The sequence below is a fragment of the Molothrus aeneus genome, chromosome 20 (genome assembly GCF_037042795.1).
Source record: "Molothrus aeneus isolate 106 chromosome 20, BPBGC_Maene_1.0, whole genome shotgun sequence".
Taxonomy (NCBI): domain Eukaryota; kingdom Metazoa; phylum Chordata; class Aves; order Passeriformes; family Icteridae; genus Molothrus; species Molothrus aeneus.
The window spans coordinates 4,979,685-5,002,686 of NC_089665.1; the positions used below are offsets into that span (position 1 = coordinate 4,979,685).

Genomic DNA, 23,002 nt, shown 5'->3' on the forward strand with positions numbered 1-23,002 from the left:
TGTTGCAGTGCTCTCCCACAAGTGCTGCTCAGCTTTATGACCTAGTTCAGGCTTGTGCTGCACCCCCTGTTAGTGAGGAGAGTTGCTGTTATGGTGCTTTAAAAGATTAACTTTAGAATGCTAATTTCTTCTCGTCCCTGGAGGTGTCCAAGGCCAGGCTGGACAGGGCTTGGAGCAACCTGGGGTAGTGGAAGGTGTCCCTGCCCATGGTAGGGTGTGGAGCCAGATGAGATTTAAGGTCTCTCCCAACCCAAACCATTCTGTGATTCTTTGATAAGACCCTGCAAAGGCAGACATAGCTGAAGGTAAAATCAAACAGAAGGTTGGAGGGAAGAAATTTCTCCCTGAAATTCTCACACCCTGGGAAGCTGAGTACCAGGGTTGTCCTGGGGGTGTTGCCCAGCTGTATGTGACCAGGCCCTGATTCTCAGGGCAGCATTCACCAGGTTTTGGTCCACAACTTGGATAGAATGGGCAGCCTCCTCATTGGGAAACAGAAACTAATCCAGTCCCAGTGTGAGACACTTTGATCTCAGGCAACCTGCCAGGCCTGTTGTTGTCCATTAACTCATCTGCATGAGGAGGTAAATGCAGCCCTGAAGTAGCAAATGCTCTTTTAAGAGGTTGCTGAGAAATCTCCTGTCCACATTTGTCTGCTTTTATCTTGCCCACTGATGTGCTGATTTGGGAGCAAGCAGAGCACCCGGGATGCCCCCAGTCCCATGGGATGTGCCCGTTCCCCAGCCCCTCAGGAGCCAGCTGGGACTGGGCTGGCACAAACCTGAGCTTTGGACAGTGGGAAAAGTGGTGCATCAAAGCAAGCCCCAGTGCAATCATGTTTGGGTTCTCGTTGGAATGTCACAGAGTACCCTGTCATTTTGTTTTAGCAACTTGTCCTTCCAAATGCGCAGTTCGCCTTATGGCATGCCAGCAGTAAAAATGTCACTTACAATAATTACTTTTTGGTGAAAATGCTTGCTGACTTCCTACCTTCAAGCTGTTTTTTACACAGTGGGGAGATAATAAGAAATGACTTTATCCTGACTGCTCAAATGAACACTAAATGGAATTTTGGTTATTATTACTGCAGATAGAGGACTGTGTATTGAAATTTAAATAGTGGATCAGATAAACTACAGAGATTTGTCTCTGAAAATTATAGTGGATCCATTTTTTCAATCCACTTCCCTCTGAAACTTAAGGCAGCTGTTGTCTGCCTGCTGTCTTTGGAATATAGTATTTTTCATAATCCTTTTAGAGGGCCCTGAATACCTTCTGTGTTTTTCATGGTCTTCCTCAACTTCACCGTGTTCTGTACCTCGTTCCCCATGACTCCTTTTGCAGTTTATTAGCTGAGCCTGTGTTACCAGCAAAGGTTGGACAGGTTTCTCTCCCAGCAGCTCCAGGAGTACAGGGTGTCTCTGTGGATGGACAGATGTGCTGGGAGGACAGACTGAGAGTGGGCTTGTGCTTTATGCTCACAGATCCAGATGCTCTAGTTCAAATCTCTGAACTTTGGATTTGGATGCAAAGCCAGTTTGCTGTCAGAGGTGAGGCAGGGTCTGAGCAAAAGCAGCAAACCTGCAGCTCTCAAAATGCACAGGAGAAGTTGCAGTGAAGGAATCTGTGTGTGCTGGCAGATGTGATGCCTCTGGGACTGGTGAAACCTTATCTGTGTCTCAGCACTGCTCTGTCACTGATGCCTCCTTGGAGGGGATACAGCAGCACTGGTGTCACGTCCTGTAGATGTCTCAGATCTTCTGGGGAGCTTGGAGCAGGTGGCACCTGCAGGTCTTTGCATCTGAGATGTCCTGAGCTTCAGAAGGAGCCTCCAGCTGAAGGGTGCTGTGGATCTGAGCTGTGCTTCACCCGTTGGATGCGTCCTGTGGGCTTGGGAAGAGTTCCTGGACACCACAGAAATGGTCCCCCTTGAGCAGTGCCCTGCAGTTCTAAATGTCCCTGGCTCCTGCAGACCTGGTGATGCTCAGGAGAGGAGCCTGCACTGCCTGGGGTTCCTTACACTCTGCAGGGACCCTGCCCATGACCATGGCAGAGCAGAGCAGAGGGAGGTGTCAGGCTGGGGTTCCTTTCACTCATGACCATGGCAGAGCAGAGCAGAGGGAGGTGTCAGGCTGGGGTTCCTTTCACTCATGACCATGGCAGAGCAGAGCAGAGGGAGGTGTCAGGCTGGGGTTCCTTTCACTCATGACCATGGCAGAGCAGAGCAGAGGGAGGTGTCAGGCTGGGGTTCCTTTCACTCATGACCATGGCAGAGCAGAGCAGAGGGAGGTGTCAGGCTGGGGTTCCTTTCACTCATGACCATGGCAGAGCAGAGCAGAGGGAGGTGTCAGGCTGGGGTTCCTTTCACTCTGCAGGGACCCTGCCCATGACCAGAGCAGAGCAGAGGAAGGTGTCAGGCTGAGACTGTGCTGGAAACCTTTGGTAGTGTTTCCAGCTGATTTGCAGACTATCAGTGGGATGGCCAAGCAGCTGAGACCCCAGGATCCAGTACTGGGGATCTCATCCCAATATGGTGAAGGGAAGATGGTGATGGGGAAGTCTTGGAGAAGAATAAGAAGATCTGGAGTTCAGGAAAACCACCTGTGATCAATGAACTGAGACAAGAACTCTGATTTCAGACTTCCTCACATTTTCCAAAACACTCTCATGGCAGATGCTGTGGTGAAGGTGCAGGGGATGGTTGGGACCAGAGCAGCATTTGGATTCATCCATTGTGCCAAGGAATGCAGGACCACAAAAGATTTTCTGTGTTTGTGTAATTAAGGCAGGGTTAATTTAGTATGGTTCTCAACCAGGTTTGTAAAATACTCAGACCTATTTGCCGAATTATTTGCAAAGTTAGTTTCTTACCAGATAGCTACTAAGGGATGGGGAGGGAAAGGGCAGGCTGTGATGATGGTTTGGGGTTTTGTTGCAGTTAGATGGTCATTCAAGCAGCAATTTTATATATTTTATATATTTATATATTTATATTTTTTAATATTTTGAGAGAGAAAGAGAGAAAATGGTGTTTTAAAAGAAAACAGGAGACATTTGTGTAATGTTGACTTTGCTTCCACTCTTTTATACATCTTCATTTTAGACTGCATCTAAAGTATGCACAGTATTATACTGTTTTTTCTGGTTTTTTCCTATAATAATCTCTAGTATTATAGGAAAAAAACAGAAGGGAAGAATTTCCTGACTTAAGAATAAGTCCTGTGTGCTCTTCCAGGAGTGACATGTGCAGGGCTATCTGTGCTGGCAGACTGAATCAGGTGTATTATTCAGAGGCATTTGCCTCCAAAGTCTGGCAGCTCCCCTTCAGTGCAGGGGCTCTGTCTGAGCTGTGTTATCAGCTCTGAAATAGCCACTCTTGCTCTTTGGTTCTCTGCACGTCTTGGCCATGAATGGGGCCCAGTTCCACTTGCCAAACATTTCAGCTTGCTGCCCCATTTCTGCAGACATCACTTGATTTACATTTTTTGATCATTATTTTTCATGCTGCATATTTGAATGTGCTCCTTAAAATCACTTGGAAGGGTTTAACTTCCCTATACCCCAGACTGTATTTTGAATTAATAATGTAAAAAGTGCTGGCAGAACCTTTGCCCTTTCGTGGCTCAGTTTTACTTACATCCTCAAAAGTTTGGATGATTTAAGTGCATTTCTGCTGTCTTTGCATCTTTAATGGCATTTGTCAACACCAGCCTGTAACTGTGCAGCAGTTACATGGAGTTTTTTATCATTTAAAATGTCATGTTAAGCTGTCTTCATCACATGCAGGGTCTGATGGTCACCATCTTCCCATAAAGTCATTTTTGGGGACACTCTGTTTCCCCCAGTAAAACTCAGGGCACCACTGATGTCTTTGGCTACTGAAACTTTAAAATTTCCCAGGTTCTGCAATGACCTTGTCACTGGTGATGCTCTTGATCTCTCCAGCTCTTCCATCACTTCATTTTTGAAGCTTTGGAGCTTTTACTTCACATCTTATATTGGATGCAGGCTGTTGGAAAACAAACCTCTTTGGTATAGCAAAGTTTACCTGGAATTTATTGAAATAATTTCATCAATAAATGGAGGCCATGGAGTTTGCAGGTTGTTCTGTAATACACTTTTATATTTATATGGACAAAATGATCCTTTCCTCCTTAAACACAAATGTGAAAACATCCATTGAATATTACTTTTAAGAAAATGGATTGCTTTTAAGTTAGTGTTATTCTTCAGAGCAGTCTGGGGTTAAAAAAGCAGAGCAAGTTTTAAAGAAATAAGCTTTCAATGTATTGTTTTCATTGGAAATGTTCAATTGCTGCTTTGGAAATCTTAATGTATATTTTTCAGATATCCTGAATTTGTGTCTTTGTCTTGTGAGGAACTTGAGAGAAATGAATACAGACAAATTATTTCATAAACCATGTGAAATGGCTGTGGATTGACAGTTAAATCTGGAATAGTGAATACAGTCAATTTTCCCCTTTGTTCTGTCAGCAGTCACTTGTACTCTAAATGTCTATTTAATTTTTTAAGTAGATTAACGGGAAATGTTTGCATTATTTGATTATTGAATTTACTGTCCCAAATAATGGATCTTTTCCTCAAATATTTATGTGATCTTGAAAATGTTTTTCCAGAAGGGAAAAATGCTAAAAATGAATAGGGAACATATTTTGAGTTATTTGTAGTACATGTACATAATGCCTCGCCTGAAATCACTGTACACTTGCCTTTTGGTGGGGAAAAAAAGCAGTTTGTCATCTGTACTGCCTTCCAAAATTAGATTCAGATAATCCCACCTTTTGGAGTAAATGAGCAGCAGATTGGTCTTAAAAATGAAATTCAAGTAAGCTCTTGGTGAGTGATATAAAAAATAAATAAGCTAATATGTGAGCAATAGAGAGCATCTCAGTGATAGATGATAACACAGATTACCTTTGTTGTGTTCATAATTAGGCTGGGCAGGGAAAGGAGAGGGAGAAGGAAGCATTAGGAAATGCTTTTGTTTAGTCCTGTGTGGTTGGGTTTGGTTTGGTTTTTGGGTTGGTTTTTTTTATTATTTTGTCCTTTATTTCCCCCTGTGTGTGTGTGTGTGGCTCACCGTGCACAGATGAGGAATTGTATAGGAAATTTGCAGCTGCTCCAGTTATTCAGTAAGATTTGTATAAGCTGGCACAAGGGACAAAATTAGAGGGAAGTTGAAGGAGTGCTGTGCAGTTTATTAGCTAGGCAGCCATAATTTTGACCTTGCTGTGGGTTAAAGGACACAGACCTGAGAAGAAATCTGTTTATCATGTGGGGAATTCATGCCATCCCTGACAGTGTACAGTGAACAAGATGGATGAGCTGCCAAATTGGTCCCTCGCATGGGTGAATCAGGGCAAATTTACAGTACAATTCCTCTGCTGCTCCTGATACAGAAATAACATTTCCCAGGGTTTCTGTTCAGTTGTATGATGACCCAGGGTGAGCAGAGAGAAGAAATAGGATTTGTAGGATCCCCTTTACCTTAAAGATTTACATGCACCTCAATTGTTGTCTTCCTCTTTTGCATCTCACATAAAGCACTAAGGAAAAAGTCAGATTTTTAGGTTTGAGAGAGCAACTTCAAGTGTCAGGGAAGCTCTTGAATGCAGCATGGGGAAGCTCCCAGAACAACAAACACCATTATCCTCTGCACTCTGCTCCTACCGGGCCTGACTTTTCCTTCAGCATTTGGGATATGTTTCCATGCTGCACGGGCTGCATGCTCTGGAATGATCTGACAATATTCTGGATAACAAATTCAAAAAACAGTGAGGTTTGCTGGCAGCCACTGCCTGATGGGACCTCTGTGGTAGCACCACAGAGAAAATTCTGGTCTCTCTTGGGTTTGGATGGGCTCTGGGCTCCTCCTTGTGCAGCTGAGAGCTTTGTCAGCCTCCTGCAGGCAGCTGGAGCCAAAGCCAGGGATGTGTGAGGCTGGAATCCATGCCATAAACCCTGGTAATGGGTGGGAGGCAGCAAGGAGGAGGAAGCAGCCCCACAGAAATGGGAAAAGCTGTGGATGGAGAAATCGCCCGTGCTCCTTATCTCCTCAATGGTTCTTGTAAACCACAGTGCCTCCGTGATGTTGCTTTAAAAAAGGTTCAGCCTGTACCCTCAGATGTCTGGAATCTCTGAATAAGCTCAGTCAGTACATTCTGTGAGAGATAAATTTATTGGGGGGGAAACAATTTGTACAGAACCTATTGTTGTTGGCAAATTAACAGATTGGGAAAGCTTTCCTTTAAACCAAGTGTCACAATAACAGATTTGGGTGTCTCCTGACCCACTCAATATCTTTATGTTGGATTTTCAAATTCTTTAATTAATACAGCATAATTACAAACTGTATTTTAATCTTGTTATTTCTGGACAAAGAGAATTGCAGAAATGTGATGTGTGTGATAAGAAACAAAATGAAATCAATAACTCTCTCAAGACAGAGAGTTGTATCAGTTATAGAAAATCCCTCATTGACAGAACAAAATAGTGGCTGAGTGAGTTTCTTACAAGTCACAGAAGGAAGTTTAAACCAGTCTAGAATGGTAGCTTTAAAACCATCCTTATATAAAAATGTTGTGACAAGCAAAACTGAGATTTCCTGACCAAGGAAATTGCGTGCAAACTTACAGACTATTGCACTTCAGTTTTTCCTGATTTTTATTTGTATTTGTACATCTTGTCTTTAGAAGAAATCAGAGACGACTCAAGATAAAATTAGAAAATAATTCTTGTTTTTAAAAAGAGGCTTTTTAGTACCCAAGTCATAGCAAATAGCATTTTGCATACTTAGGCATTTCTCTAAGTAGGTAGAATATAAATGAGGAGGAAAGTTAAATATCCTGCAATCAAAACATTACAATTATGCTAAAGTGGGGACTTTTTTCTCTTTTTTTACTTACAGAAAGTACTCCAAAGACTTCTGCCAGTTGCAGTCCTGCTCCTGAATCTCCCATGAGTTCCAGTGAATCAGTGAAAAGCCTGACTGAGTTGGTACAGCAGCCCTGCCCTGCCATAGAGACGAGTAAGGATGGCAAATCCCAGGAATCCAGTGAGCCACCTGCATCTGAATCCCAATCCACGACCCCTCTGCCACTCTCAGGCCACTCTGCACTCAGCATCCAAGAACTGGTGGCCATGTCCCCTGAGCTGGACACCTATGGCATCACCAAGAGGGTCAAGGAAGTGCTCACGGACAACAATCTTGGTAAATCTCTTTATTCTCATTTCTTGTCCAAAATCATGTGTAAGTGTTCATGTTTTTATTGTTAGCTACAGTGGATGTCAATGAGAATGCCTGGCTTTGACTCTGGCCTAAGCTTTAACTTGCTAAAAAGATACAAAATCTTTTTAAACTGGTGGAAAACTCCTTTCAGATTGTCACACTCTGCTTCAGATCCCATCACACCCTTGTTGTTCTTGGCTCAGCAGCCAGGTACTGCTCCCACCTCCCAAAGCAGAGACCAGCAGGCTGTCAGCACCCCCAGAACCCCAGAGCCAGGGAGATCTCCCCTTGGGAAAGGCTTTTTCCCCCACACTTGTAAATTCCAGGCCCATTTTGGGTGAAGTAGAGAAGCCCAGCGTGGTTGGAGAGGAAGGTGCACCACAATCAGGAGCACAGTGTCCCTGCAGAGCTGGGAGGGAAAATCCACACTCAGCTGAGGTTTAGAGGAGCCTGAGATAAGTGTGCAGGGCCACTCAGTTCTTCTGCTTAGAGATGTGCAAAACTCAGGCTGCTTTTGCCTACAGATGGGTTTTTGGCTGTTGCCTTTATTGCCATGACTGTTTGGAATAGTCACAGGGAATAACCTGATGTGAGTATGGGAAATCCACATTAATTCTGTCACTGTGCCTCTAAATCACTGGTTCTTCATGGTTTTAACCCTTCTTTCCCCCCCCCCCCCCAAAGCTTTGGGGAGTGTTTGTGGGTCCTTTGAGGGCTCTGGCAGGAGGGCAGTAAGGCTGTCCCAGTGTTACCTGCTCCTGCTTCTGGGTCTGAGCAAGGCATCCAGCCCACCTGCATCAGGTGTTCAGGGGAATTGCTGGTGCTCCCCAGAAGTACCAGCTTCTCTTCCTTCACTACAAATAGGACCAAAAGTTTAGATTTAGACTGGTGGTGTTACTTATGAGAGAAGAATTTTATCCATATCATCTGAACGTGATGACTGTGAAAGTAAAATCTCCTCTGTTTTAGTATGTGAGGAAGCCTCTTTTCATCTAGACACAGAAATGTGTTATTTCCTTAAAATATTTTTTAAGGGGAAAAAATACTGGGATGGGGGAGGTCCAAGTTCTCATTTAACATCATTTGGGAGAAAAAAAGGAAATGGCCCTGATCACTGACAGAGCATGAATGAGATTGTGTTCCACTGAGCCCAGCAGAATTCCTTGCCCATGCCCTTGGCTGGGGCAGATGGTGATTGCTTGTTCAGTGGAGATAAGGTAGAGATAAAGCCCCAAATCATGGTTAGGGTTTGCAGATCCAAGCCCCTGGTTTTTGGGCAAAATGCTATTGAGTGCTGTACCTGCTCTGGTGTTCCAGAGAGGCTTGGAAAAAAAAATATATTTTTGTCTACATTTGCTTTGATGCCATTTTTACTTAGTCTTTTTAATTTCCCATGATTTTGTTTTCCTACAGTGTGGCTGACAAGCCTAAAAAGCAGCAGAAGAGCCAGGAAATGTGCCCCAAACTCTGCATTAGGTGTGGAACCAGTTTCAATGTCTCCTTTTGTGCCCTCAGTGTGCTGCTGCACCAGGTTTTCTGGTGCACAGGTTTCTCTGCTTTAGGCCACTGGGCCTTGTGAACCTGTCACAGGCAGCTGGTGGTGGCTGAGGTGTCCCAGTGTCACCAGCCAGTGAAGGCCACAGTTGTACAGAACAGTTCAGACTGAGCTGGGTGGGTCTCTCCTCCCCTCACCAGTCAGGGGAATGGCTTCAAACTGAAGCAGAGCAGGTTCGGGTGGGATGTTAGGATGGAATTCTTCCCTCTGAGGGTGGGGAGGTCCCAGCACAGGGTGCCCAGAGCAGCTGCCCCATCCCTGGAAGTGCCCAAGGCCAGTTTGGACAGGGCTTGCAGCAGCCTGGGCCAGTGGAAGGTTTTCCTTTCACTAGGAGCTGGAACTGGGTGATCTTAAAGTTCCTTTCCAACCCAAAGCATCCTCTGAAGGTTCTGTGCCTTCATCACACTGTTCACACTGAGATGTGCTCCAAAAGTCAGAGTATCCTCAGGGATTCCCTGCTGGGCTGCAGGAGCTCACAGAGGGAAGAAGATGCACTCAGCTGTTTGAGGATAGGGCATATGGGGCATTTTGTAGGAAGGGTCAAGACTTTCCATGAGAGATCCAGTAGGATCTACATCAGTGGGAACAGGCATGAAGGGTGGGGAGGAGTTTTAGGAAACCTGTGCTTAAAAATATTGCTGTTATTGCTGGTGCTCTGCTGAAGATGGAGCATGTTACACCTGCTCCCTCCCAGTAATGATTTCTGACACCTTCCCCCTTAGCTTGGGAGGCTTTCAGGTGTTTTCTCCTGTCCTGCCATATCCTGACATGAAATAAACAGCACAAACATCTTTAGCTTTGTTCTTAACACCTAGAGAACATGATGTTACCTCCTTCCACATTTGCATTTTTAATTTTTAGGCTGTAGTTTAAAGGTTCATTTCCTTCAACAGCACTGCCAGCACTGCTCATTCCCAACCCTTTTGCAAATCTGTGCCCATATTCCTGTTCATGTGGCAACACAATAGCAGATTTTTTAAGTGGCTGTGTTATCTTGTTAGTAGCTGGCAGGTTTACAGGGAAATGGATGAGGCCTTGCTGATGTTTTTAAATACAAATAGGGAGCAGGTTACCCCAGCAAGACATGTGATAAAAACATAAAGATAAAATTGATAAAATTTCCTCTGAATTACCTCTTTTGTCTGATTTTCCTGATATTGAGGGTAGTAGAAAATCACTTATTACTCAGGAGCTTGAGTGAATTCTGAATGTAGGTTTCTGTTCAGTCTGTAGGAGCTGTTTTCAGGGCTAGTTTTGGAGCTTATTAGCAGTGTGTCATGTTAAGCCCTATTCTCCTTTCACCTCTCTGCCTCTCAATATTGCAGCTTCTGACTGGTCCCATATTCCCTCCTCTCTCCATATAGGCAAAAAAAAAAAACACCAAGGCAAAAATCTTGGGATGTTTGTAAAGAGAAAGAGGAGGGGAATCTTGGAGTTAAGTGCAGGGGATGGGTCTGTAGAGCAGATCTTTGCCATGAGCTGTCTGTGTCAGGATCAGGGAAGGCTGTGAAGAGCTGGTGGTGCTTTTTGCAGGCTTGGGATTCTCCTGCAGAGCTGTGGGGTCAGAACTCCCACTCACCCCATTGTCCCTTAGGGATCTGTTGGTTACCACTGGCTACAAGTGCTGGGATGTGGAGGGAGAATGTTCAGTTGTGTGTTAGTGAGGGCACTCAGCAGCTGCAGATCAGACATAGAACCCTGAGCCCCAAATTTGGGGGTTATGGAAAGATCTTTGGGTTATCTTGAAATGCCATGGCAGCAGCATTTGTTATCTTAAATCCTGATGACTCAGATGACTCCAGGCTCTCCTGCAGCAGAAGTTGGTATCAAGGCAGTGCAGCTGAGGAAGAGCACTGAACTGAAGGGGGTTAGAAAATCAGCTCTGTGGCTGGGTTTGTGCTGCACGGGCATTTTCCCTAGTCCTTAATAAGTTAGATCTTCCCCATATAAAATCATTGTCAGCAATGCACATATGAACACTGTACACTGTCAAGCATTTGCAGATTTTACCCTGCCAGATGACAGCATTTTGTAAGAGAACTAAAATTAACTATTCTTAATTAGAAATACTGTGGAGATTGTAAAACAAAAATTGTATTGCAAATTCTGATTATCTCTAGTGAGTAAGGCACAGTTAGATCCCCACAGATAGCACAGCACAGAAATTCCATACATGTTTCTGTGGGGACATTTATATGGCCATTGCTGAAGGGGGAGGTTGCATTGCTCTTGGTTCACTGATTGCTGGAAATGTTTGGATTGCCCTGTTGGAACAAAGCTGTGGCACTGCCCTCCTGCATAAGAGCTAAGTAGCCTCACTGCTCTCACTAGTTGCCTGCTTAGCTAGAAGTTCAGTTTATTTTTCCTCTCCTCATTTTATTTTTTGCACACTGTTTCACTGTAAGGTCCCGCTCCCCAAACGTGTCGAGCTCCTCCCTTTATCCCAGGCAGATCCTGAGGATTAAACCAAAGCTCAATATTTACCCTTCTAGTGGGGGGCAGAGCATTTATTCTCCTAAATGTTTCTTCTGGGTTTTTGAAGCAGTTGTGAAATAAGAATAATTGAGGAATGATCTCGTGTTCTTCGCCATGTCTCGGCTGAGTGAATTCATGCTCTTCTCAATTTCCCATCAGGTCAGCGTTTGTTTGGGGAGACAATCCTGGGGCTGACCCAAGGCTCTGTCTCAGACCTGCTGGCTCGCCCCAAGCCCTGGCACAAGCTGAGTCTGAAGGGAAGGGAGCCCTTTGTCCGTATGCAGCTGTGGCTCAACGATCCCAACAACGTGGAGAAGCTGATGGATATGAAGCGCATGGAGAAAAAAGGTAACAGGAGCAGAGTGCTGACTCACACCTTGCACTCCTCAGCCTGGCTTTAGAGCCCTCCAGAAACAGTGGAGAGGCAGCATTGATCCACTGTTGTGAGGCTTGTGCAAAAAGACTTCACCACAGGTTTTTTTTGGAGCTTTTATTTGATGCTTGCTCAAGCAGATACGTCTCAAAATAAAAGGAAAACAAACACACAACTGTGACCATGTTCACAGGGGTCTGAGGATGAGGGAAGAGATGAGCATCTGACTCCATGTTTCAGAAAGCTTGATTTATTATTTTATGATATATTATATTTAAACTATACTAAAAGAATAGAAAAAAAGATTTCATCAGAAGGCTAGCTAAAAATAGAATAAGAAAGAATGATAACAAAAGCTTTGGCTCGGACTCTCTGTCCGAGCTAGCTTACTGTGATTGGCCATTAATTAGAAACAATCAACATGAGTTAATCAAAACTCTACCTGTTGCATTCCACAGCAGCAGATAACCATTGTTTATATTTTGTTCTTGAAGCATCTCAGCTTCTCAGGAGAAAAAATCTTAAGGAAAAGATTTTTCATAAAAGATGTCTGTGACACACAACAAAAAGCCAACCCCAAACCCTAAATATTCACCAGCTGCTGGGGAATCATTGCTGTTTTCTCCTATAGATTAATTACTGAGGCCCTGGTGTATCACTGATAACTTACCTTACCAAATGAGAAATGTGGGTTTGGGTTATTAGTCAATAGTGCTGCAGCTGGTCACAGATGTTGGGCTGGAAGAACTGTGCATTGATTCCTGGGAAAGCTCCTTGCCAGTCCTGCACTGATGGCTGCTGGGAGGAGAGAAAAATGCAGCCTTTATAAAAAGCTATTGCAGAATAATGATATTTGAAGCCTTTATAGGGAGGGGTAAGGTGATTGTGTTAATAAAATAAAATTTGTGTCATGCTCACATAAAACAGGGTCATGGGGATGGACCTGTGAGTGCTCTGAGTTGTTACTGGGTATCTTAGCAGGAAGTACATCCTGCAAATTTATCCAAGTCTCTCCATTTTAAATTCATAACTAAAACCCAGTGGTTATGCAGAGCCCTGTTTTTAGTATGTTCATGTGATTTTACAAGAGAGGCTCGTGGGCTGCCATTATCAGCAGTTAACTAATTAATGATATATACATCTCTGGAGCTACCCCTTAATGATATTAGCACAGACATCATTAATCGTGTACACTGCAAGCTCTGCTGTTGACTGATGTTCTGAAAGCATTTACACATTTGATCAAGAACTTGGTGATTATATTTAAAATTGCAGTGAGGGAGCTTCTGGGAAAATTATAGTCTTGCAGGCTTTTAAGAAGAAATTCAAGTCCTTGTCACAGTAACCAGTATAAAATAAAGCAGTGCAGTATCTTAGCACATGTATGATCTTCCATGGGGAGAAAAATCCACTTGGGTTTCCCACTTACAACTGTAAACCAAAGGGAATCATGAGGAGTTTTGCTGTATTAGAAACATGGCAGGAATAAAATTGTCAACTAGCTGGATTTTTTATAGCCTCACAGAGAATATTGCCCATAATGCAGCAAAATAAAATAAAAATAATTTAAAAGTAGTACTGACAATATCCTTTCAAAACGATTTTCTAAACTGGATTCTTATCAAATAGTGAGCAATACATATGGTCTGTAGATGGCATCTGAATAGAGATAAGGCCATAAATCATTGAGACTCTGCTCTGAGCTCCTGAACTGTGCAAGTGCTGTCCTCAGAACAGTCTAAAGTGAATTCTGCCCTGTATTTTCTGCAAAATCCTTTCATGCAGGTAAGGATCCTGTGATTTAACCTTTTAAATTGCTCCAGAGCCACATTAAGAATTTAACTTTCCTTTCAGCTAATGTCAGTTAAAGAACAATGCAACTGGGTCTGCTTCCAGTGAAACATTATTATCAATTATTTCTCTGCCACATTTTATTAAGGGAGTAAATTAATAATTATGATAAAGGTGAACTGCATATCTCTTTTTTTTTTTTTTCCTGTTCTGCCAGTCTGAAGTTTGTGCTATAAATGTCCCTTTTAAGAGGTTCTGAAAATTTGCCATGTACACTGACCAACCTCTTTGGAGGGAGCTGGGGCTTCATGCTCACCAGGCTGAGACATTTGCACACCTTTCCTGCCTTGGAAATGTCCATTCCTCTCATAACCTCTGGGGTGTTGGGCTGCTGGAGCATCACACTCCTCACAGAACAGCACTGCTGTCAGGAGAAAATTGAATTCCCTTTATTTCCCCATTATTTCACTTTTTAATAATCTTGTTCAATACCACATAAGGTAAAAATTATATTAAAAGGGGCTCTGTTTTATCTCAGTGGGCAGCTGTGCAGTGGTGTCTGTGGCATCCATAGCTGGGCACACGTGGATTGGGGGGGGAAAGGTGGAACTCAGTCAGCCTCAGACCCAGATCCAGACCTTTGCCCAAATTACAGCTGGGCTTCCTTTTTTTTCATATATCTCCTGAGAAATGGAGACTGGTCACAGACAAAAATCAAACTTCTCCAAAAATAAAGTGTGTTTGTAACTTGGATTCCAGTTTGAGCCTTGCTGTCACTGCAGATGTGCTGAATGATCTCCTTACGTTGTCTGCACACAGCACGTATGTTTAAAAATAAAAATAAAAATGGAAAAGCTTTTAAAAATGTCATCTAAGTTTCCAGTGACCAGCATTAAAGCCAGAAGTCTGAGTCCTAGTTCTGCCTTTGGCCCAGTGGAAATTTGTCCTGATAGTAGATTGTCCTCCAGAAAACAATTGCTCTGACAGAACAGTGGGACACTCTCCTCTTTATTTGTATTTTAATGAAATATGTGCTTTTATATTTTTTGTTCCATTCTCATGAGAGCATCCCAGCTCAGCCAGTGCACCTTTTGTGATCCCAGTGTGAGATTACAGGAGCAGAGGAAGGAATGACATTTTTCCCAAGCTCTCACAGCTCCACATTGTCCTTTGCTGCTTAAGACAGGAGCTCTGCCCTGCCAGAAATCCCATCCTGTGGAGAGCAGACAAAGGGAGATCCAGCCCATCCTGATCCCTGTGTGTCTCATGCTGACTCAGTGACCTGGCCAAATTCCAGAAACTCCAGTCAGAGGTGATCTGAGCCCCTGTCACATCTCCCATGCCAGGTTCTGGTTTGTCTTGGGCCTCCTTGAAGCTGCTGCCCATTGCTGAGGTGATGGATGTTATCCTCCAGCTTCTTGGTTCTGCTGTGCAAGGAAACAAGGGAGCTTTGGCTGTAGTTTGCAGGTCAATGCAAGTTGGAAATAACACCCAGGAAGGAGTTTTGAGATGATACACCTTATAGGAATATGAGATTATCTTGCTGGATTGATTAATTCCCGGTTGAAGGTTGTAACAGTTCCTTGAAGACTGCAAAAATAAGGCCAATGGGTCACCTTGAAATAATGCAGATTTTTTGCAGTTTTACATCTGGTTGGAACAACTTAAATAGGTGTATTTTTAAAGGAGATTTATTTGAAAAAAAAAGGAAAACCACTTTGTTTTTTATGGTTATTTCAAACGTGTGCAGGACTGTATCACGTCAGAGTGATGGATCACGAGCAACTCACGTTGTGTTCCATATCAGTGATCTTACACAGTAGGCAATCCTCAGGTAATCTGTCATATTCAGGAAAAACAAAATGTGGGCCATGCAGATACCCCCAAAGGTTACAGAGTGTGTTCAGAATTCACTGCCATGATAGTCAAGCCACAGTGCCACAGGTCCCGCTGGAGGCACCATGGAGAGGGCAGGGGCTGGAACCCTCTGGAGCCAGCAAACCCAGCCAGTCCTGGAGGGAGCCCTGCCAGGAGGCACTGGCTGGGGTTTGAACACTGCAGTTGATTTGATTGCACTGATTTTTTTATCCACTGTGCAGCCTCAGCCTGAAGGCAGAGCTGTGGGGAGAGAAAAATTGAATTTTTGAAGAATTTGGTTGCTGACCAGTGTGACTGGCCCCACAGTGTCCCTGGCTCCAACCAGAGCTCCTGGCTTCTGGAGGTTTAATGCCTCCTGGATTGATGTCAGGCTGGTGTAATCTGCAACTTAATACCCGAGGTTATCAAATTTTAGCTCTTGAATACATAAACTCTTTAATATCTAGAAGGTATTTAACATCCATTAAATATTTTATTGACAAGATTCATCTATATTTGCTGTTTTCAGCCCCCTCATTAGCAATGCTTGTGCATGATACTGCCAGGTGCAGTAAATCCCACCTCTCCATGCCCAGTGTAAATCAATCAAGTCAGTGACAGCCTTTGCTGGGACTCCTTCCTTGTGGAATTTGCCAGGATAATTCAATCCCAATCAGGGAGGAAGGTCAGTGGCAGGATCACAGGCTCCTGCCATCAGCCTCACCGAGCCCATCAGTGCAGGGAGAGCTTTCTTTAAAGTGTCTGTGTTTTGGAAGGAGCTTTGTGTAGGGAAGGAGGGTGCTGGGGGCTGGTTTTCTTTCCTAACCTGTCACTACCTCAGCAGAGAGCTGTAGGGAAAGGCAGCAAACGCCTGATGGTTGTTCAGCCCATCCCTGGCATCTCCGAGCTCCAGGCGCCATCGTGTGTTGGAGATGGCTGGGGAAGGCTGGAGCTTCCACTTCCACAGTCATGTTTGCCTTCATGTCAGAGACACCTCCATGTACACCTGAAGTGTTTTAACCACCAAACCCCTTTCAGTCAAAACGAAGCACAACTGTCCCAGTCAGGGCCCTGCGTGGGAGCTCGCTCCTCCTGAAGGAGTGAATGTGAAATGAGTCGTGTGAACTGAGCCCTGTCATTCGTGTCCCACGTTCATTGTAAAGGCAGCAAACTCTGGCAGGTTTCCAGCTGACTTACCCTCTTTTCTACTCTTTCTGCCTCTTGCATCCTCCCTTCATTTGGTCTCTCATCCTTCCCATCCCCTCCCAGCAGCCCATCCCTGCATCCCCACCTGTGGCAGTGTTCGCAGGGGTCCCAGGACGAGGGAAGAGATGAGAATCTTGACTCCATGTTCAGAAGGCTGATTTATTAATTTATGATATATATTATATTATATTAAAAGAAAATGATATATTAAAACTTATACTAAAAGAATAGAGAAAGGATTTCATCAGAAGGCTAGCAAGAAATAGAAAAGAATGATAATAAAATCTTGTGACTGAGCAGAGAGTCCAAGACAGCTGCTTCCTCTAAAAGCTTTGCAGACCCACCTGCCCCACACACTTGAGTGGGATGTTCTGCAGCTTCTGACTGGTCCCATATTCCCTCTTCTCCCCATGCAGGCAAAAAAAAAACCCCACCAGGGCAAAAATCATGGGATGTTTTTAAAGAGAAAGAGGAGGGGAATCTTGGAGTTAAGTGTTAAGTTAATCTTGGAGTTAAGCTGGACTGTGATTGGCCATTAATTAAAAACAACCACATGGGACCAATCCCAGATGCACCTGTTGCATTCCACAGCAGCAGATAATCACTGTTTACATTTTGTTTCTGAGGCCTCTCAGCTTCTCAGGAGAAAAGATCCTAACAAAGGGATTTTTCATAAAATATGTCTGTGACACCCACCTGCCATCTCCATGTTTATCCCTACACTTTCCCCATCCTTCCTTCTCAGCAGCAAGTTTACACCCAAGTTACAAAGACCCTGATAGATAAGAATCCTTTGACTGTACATTTGTATTCATCCTGGGCTGACCCAGTGTCCCTCTCTTCCAGCCTACATGAAACGGCGGCACAGCTCCGTCAGCGACAGCCAGTCCTGCGAGTCCTCGTCCGCTGGCATCGACTACAGCCAGGGTGCCAGCCCCCAGCCCCAGCACCAGCTCAAGAAGCCCCGGGTGGTGCTGGCACCAGAGGAGAAAGAAGCTCTCAAACGAGCCTACCAGCAAAAGCCATACCCATCACCAAAAACCATTGAGGAACTCGCCACGCAGCTCAACTTGAAAACCAGCACCGTGATCAACTGGTTCCACAATTACAGGTGAGTGACCTCTGCTCCTCAGGGAGGGCTTGGCTTGGCTTGGCTTGGCTTGGCTTTGGCAGTGCTGCTCTGCCTCTGCACACCGTGTGGGATGGTTGTGCAAAACAAGCAGCTTTGACAGCAGGGAGGTTCTCACTAACACAGTGCTAATGCTCCAGACTAATTTTAAGTCATCCCTGAGGAGCAGCTGTACTCACATATTGATGTGAGTAGTGCTTTTAAACAGAAAGTCTGGCTTTTGGGGTGGGCGTGGATGTAGAGATGTCCACTGATGAATATTTATAAAGGCACTGCAGCAGGCCAGGCTGCTCTGCCTGACTCACATGTGCACACGCGCAGACACGTGTGGGGGGTGTGGTGGGTGTTGTCCCTGGGTCACTGGGTGGGGGGTACTTGGAAATGTCCTTTATTGGATGCTATCAGAATTGCCCTGCTTTCATGTGTCATTTTTCTGCATCAGAAGAAAAAAAGGATTTTCTTTTAGGTCTTGAGTCACCAAGTTCTGAAAATAGGCACAGTGTTTGTGCTGTGTTTCTGGGAAGCTTCATGGAGTCCTGAAGGACACAGAGCCAATAACCCTGAAGTCAGATGTGGCCACAGAGAGGGGCTTCTTACAAGGGCCTGGAGTGCCAAGACAAGGGGGAATGGCTTTAAACAGCCAGAGGGCAGGGATAGATGGGATATTGGGAAGGAATTGTTCCCTGTGAGGTTGGACAGGCCCTGGCACAGGGTGCCCAGAGCAGCTGGGGCTGCCCCTGGATCCCTGGCAGTGCCCAAGGCCAGGTTGGACAGGGCTTGGAGCAGCCTGGGACAGTGGAAGGTGTCCCTGCCATGGCAGGGGATGGAACAAGGTGAGATTTTAGGTCCCTTCCAACCCAAACCATTCCAAAATTCTATGATTTATTTCATTGGTATGATTAAATCACTGAGTCCTACTGAAATAAAATGTTGGTCTCTCATTTGAGGAGGAACCTTCTCCACATTTGAGCCCCTGAAGGAGGTTTTGGCCTAGAGACAGTGATAAAAAGAGACAATGCTGGAATAGCACATAAGAATTATAGGGATTTGAATAAACATATTATCAACTGTGCTTGGGATTGGAAGTCCTAATTAATGCAGCAGACTTTTCTCCAAGAAATTTGTGCTAATGAATATTGAACAGGTACAGTTAAGCTACCAGATTTAATACTATTCTGCTCCTTCACTCGGAGCCAGTAATGTTCCTAATTAGTCCAGATTGCTAAACTTGTTTGTTTTTAAAAACTGCTAACATTTAAAGGGTAGTTTTTCACTTTAGCCCTTCTCAGCTTTTACCAGGGAAGTTACTGAAGCAAAAGCAGCAGAGTTTAATGAGCTATCTCAGAAATATTATGCACAATAGTTAAATAATGTTTATAGTAAACAATACAAAATTTTAAAAAATCAAGTAATCATATTTACACTGGATTTCACTGCCTTGAATTCAGTACAGATGCAGCCTCTTTTCACTGCTCAGAGTTCTCCAAATGCAGGCCTCTTCCAATTCCCACTTGCAGGCAATTAGACACAAGTTGGAGGGATGCCTATGAAAATATGTTCCCTTCGGCCTGACAGCAAAATGTGCTGTTCTCACTTGGGCAGACGAGCGGGAGCGCTGGTGGCAGGTGTCACCTCCCCCTGGTGGCAGGTGTCACCTCCTCCTGGTGGCAGGTGTCACCTCCCTCCTTAGCAGGAGATCCAGCCCTGCCTGGGCGTGTGATGGGTGCCTCCAGCCCCACCTTCCCGGGGAGGAGGTGCTGACAGCTGGACACAAAATCCAGCCCTGCACACACTGGGGGCTGGGGGCAGCACAAGGCTGAGCTTTGAGTGGTCTGGGCCTCTCCCAGATGTGCTGCTGGGACTCCAGGACTTTCAAAAGCTGTTTCAAGATTGTTTGGAGCCCTGTGTGCGCTGAGCACTGAAAAATCAAAACACAAACCTGGTTTTTGTTCCCCTTGACAATAACTTTGTTAGCTGTCATGCATGAATTTCTCTTAAATCATGTGGAGGGTGTTGCAGAAAAGGGACAGGTTCCATGTTCTGTGAGGGGAGCAGGGTCTGACTGTTCTGCTGATCATATGTTATAAGTAATGGGTGGTCCTTCTTTCAGTCTTCTCTAGGCCTCACTTTATTTATCTCTTTCATACTCTCCCTCAGCCATTTCTTTTCCAAACTGAAGACTTTTTATACAGAAGCAGTTCCACATCTCTGACCATCTGCTTGCACTTTAATACTCATTTTTCTGTATCTTTAGATAAGGGAGGGCACAGATTTGGACAAGTTTGTCTTGCTGTCTCTTGGGAATCCTGCTCTAGTGATGCTTTTCCTTTCGGATTCAGCCCAAATCTCACTTTCCAAAGGTGGTTGCTATTGCAGGATCTACCTTTATATCCACCAGATGGGAAGTCAGCATTAGCATTTATTTCCTACAGCAAAAAGAAACGCTGGAAAAAAATATCCTCAGCAGGCAAAGAAATAATTCACTTCAGAATATAAATGGGTATAAAGGATTTTGACATGTCTGCAAGCTTCTCCAAATCTATGGCTTTGCATTCATACCAGTCACAGAGCTCTCAGAATATACAATGAATATCCCTTGCTTTGCACTAGTGAAGCACATACAGGACACATCAGAGTTTGAGGCTCTGATGTCTTAAGAATGGTACAAAAAAGCAGGAGGGAGGAATTTCTATCCCACTTCACCTGTGGAAACTGGCACATAAATTCAGTATGCCACAGAAATTATACTATAGACACATCAGGAATGAAACCAGACTTTCTAGAATTGTAATCCAGCACTCTTGGACTCTAAATTCTGAGTGTATTTTTCAATGAACTCTACATAGTGCTGGTTTTGATGTTGCATGAAGGCTTGTCTGAGGAGCTGCAGCAAACACCCAGGAGATCTCTGATGTTTTTTGTTCCACTGGTGAAATCCAGCTGGGTGTGTGGATGTCAAGGCCAACACCTTCCCAAGAGGAATGCTCTCTGCAATCCTCCAGCTGCTGTCACCAGGTCTTCTTTGCCATAAGAATTTAATTACCACGTTAATCAGGAGCCAGACCAGATTCCAGCAGCAATATATTGGGTGTGAATTCCAGGGATTTCCACAGACATGGGTTTGATGTTTGTAGGGCTGTGGTCAGATTCTCAGTGAGGTTCAGTACCTGCTGGAGCTGAGGTATTTTAAATGCCATGCAGGCACAGAGCTCTTACCAGCCTCCTTTCCTGACTTGGGGAATGTTACAGAAGCACCATGTTCTGGATCAATGTCCATGCAGGGAGATTTTAGGCATAAATAGAGCCTGATAATCAATGTAGCAGGATGCCTGCAGTTAATGGTAATAGAAAATTAATGTTAGCACCTGTGGGCTTCTTTTAGGTGAGTAATATTCTCCTAGGGAAAATTACAGACCCCCTAAATCCTTCAAAAGTGTGGAGTCAGCGAGTACTGCTGAAATACTCTGTTGCATTTCAAGTAAGTCAATAAGATCAATAGCTTCAAAAGCAGTATTCAGGTGCTGTTCTCCATTTAGCTGAATGTTTTTCCATTCTGTGCTGTCTTCCACAGCACAGTTAAGGGAAAATAGAAAATCCTTACAGCCATCAGTGCTGGGACAGCGTGTCACTTGTGGTTTGCAGCCCCCTGGCAGTTCCCTGGGCCTGAAACCAAGAGGTTTTTATCTTCACTGTGAAAAATAGTAAGTTCTGGTAAACTCTCCCCAGGCCTGTGGTCCCATCATCCCTGACCATGGATCATTGGGGCTCCCTCTTGGTTTTAAATTAGGAATTAAATGGTGTTCATCACTTCTCCCATGGATGCAGCAGGACAGAGAAAGGGTTAGCCCAGACTCTAAGGTTTTTCTATAAATTTTTCTGTACTTGTGAGGATTTTGGGAACTCCTGAACAGAGAAGGAAGAGGGAGGAAGGCCTGAGTTAAATGGCAGAGGTGGTGTGTTGGGGTGTCCTTGCACACCAGGCAATTCTGCCCGCACATGGAGTGCAGTCATTCCTATGGAAGGCACTGCTTGGTTTGTCACTATTCATGTTCTGAAATGGATTTTTTAAATAAAAAATGAGGCAGAAGTCAGACTAGCTCCAGACTGGCAGCCTGTCACAGGCTGGGCTATCTCACAGTGCTTTCAGCACAACAGGCTTGGTTTCATCTTCATTTCTCCTCACTGTCCAGGAGAACACCAAGGGGCTTGTCCAGCTTTTTCCTGTTGTGGTTTTGTTGTTTTTTTTGTTTAGGAAGACTGGCTTATTTCTAGTAGAAATCTGAATTGTTTTGTGTTTACAATCCACTTCATTCTGGATCTCCTAAAACTGTATTCATATTTTTTGTTAAAAATACTAACTTCTCACCAGGTGGAGTCCCCACCCATGGAAGTGTTCAAACAGTGGGTCAATGCAGCACTTGGCAGTAGGGTTTGGTGGGACTTGGTTGGACATTGGACTCAGTAGTCTCGGAAGTCTTTTCCAGCCTGAATGATTCCACAAAAGGGAATGTGGAAAGGGACAAGTGGCATGGGAAGGCATTTTTAGTGGAGGTGGGTGTCTCCTTGCCACCCTGGCAGACTCACAGAATTCACAGAATCACTGGGTTGGAAGAGACTTTCAAGATTGAGTCCAACCCAGCCCCAGCACCTCAGCTAAACCCTGGCACCCAGTGCCACATCCAGGCTTTGTTAAACACACCCAGGGATGGGGACTCCACCACCTCCCTGGGCAGCCATTCCAGAACTTCTTTATCACTCTCTCCATTAAAAACTTTTTCCTAATATCCAACCTGTATTTCCCTTGGTGCAGCTTGAGGCTGTGTCCTCTGGTTCTGTCAGTGCTGCCTGGAGAAAGAGCCCAACCCCAGCTGAGCACAGGCACCTTTCAGGGAGTTGTAGAGTGATGAGGTCACCCCTGAGTCTCCTTTTCTCCAGGCTGAGCACCCCCAGCTCCCTCAGTGGCTCCTCACAGGGTTTGTGTTCCCAGCCCCTCTCCAGCTGTGGGAATCCATAAAATCAGAGGGTTTTGGGAAAGCTGCAAAAGGCAGGCCTGAGAGACAGCAGAATTGTGATTAGAGCTCAGAGTAGCCATGAGATTGGTCAGCAGAAAAATTATGTAAAAAATAGAAAAGTAAGGACAAATAGAACAATGGTCTGTGTGTTAACACTTGTCTAGAATAACTCCCTAAGCTGCAGAAAAGTTTATCTAGTGAGATATTAGGAAGTTCTAGGCTTAATAATGGAGCTCTGTGCGTTGTGTTTGAAGGCTTACAATCAGGTATTGTATTTGAAATAAGCAAGCATTGTTTTAACCAAAGGTTAAAGATAGAACTACTGTCAATCTGCTTTTGCTTTGTGTGATTGGTC

General features: G+C 44.5%; 1 protein-coding gene across 5 annotated transcripts in view; it reads left to right on the forward strand.

Moving 5' to 3' along the window:
• Positions 1–23,002, forward strand: part of CUX1 (cut like homeobox 1) — a 274,993-nt gene that overhangs the window by 218,951 nt on the left and 33,040 nt on the right. For 4 of the 5 annotated variants that reach the window (XM_066563643.1, XM_066563644.1, XM_066563645.1 and 1 more), the window contains 3 exons: positions 6,929–7,231; positions 11,439–11,627; positions 17,353–17,617. The exons of the other annotated variant lie outside the window; for it this stretch is intronic. In XM_066563643.1, coding sequence (XP_066419740.1) covers positions 6,929–7,231; positions 11,439–11,627; positions 17,353–17,617 — 757 coding nt within the window. The remainder of the gene's footprint in view (positions 1–6,928; positions 7,232–11,438; positions 11,628–17,352; positions 17,618–23,002) is intronic. 5 annotated transcript variants of the gene reach the window in all.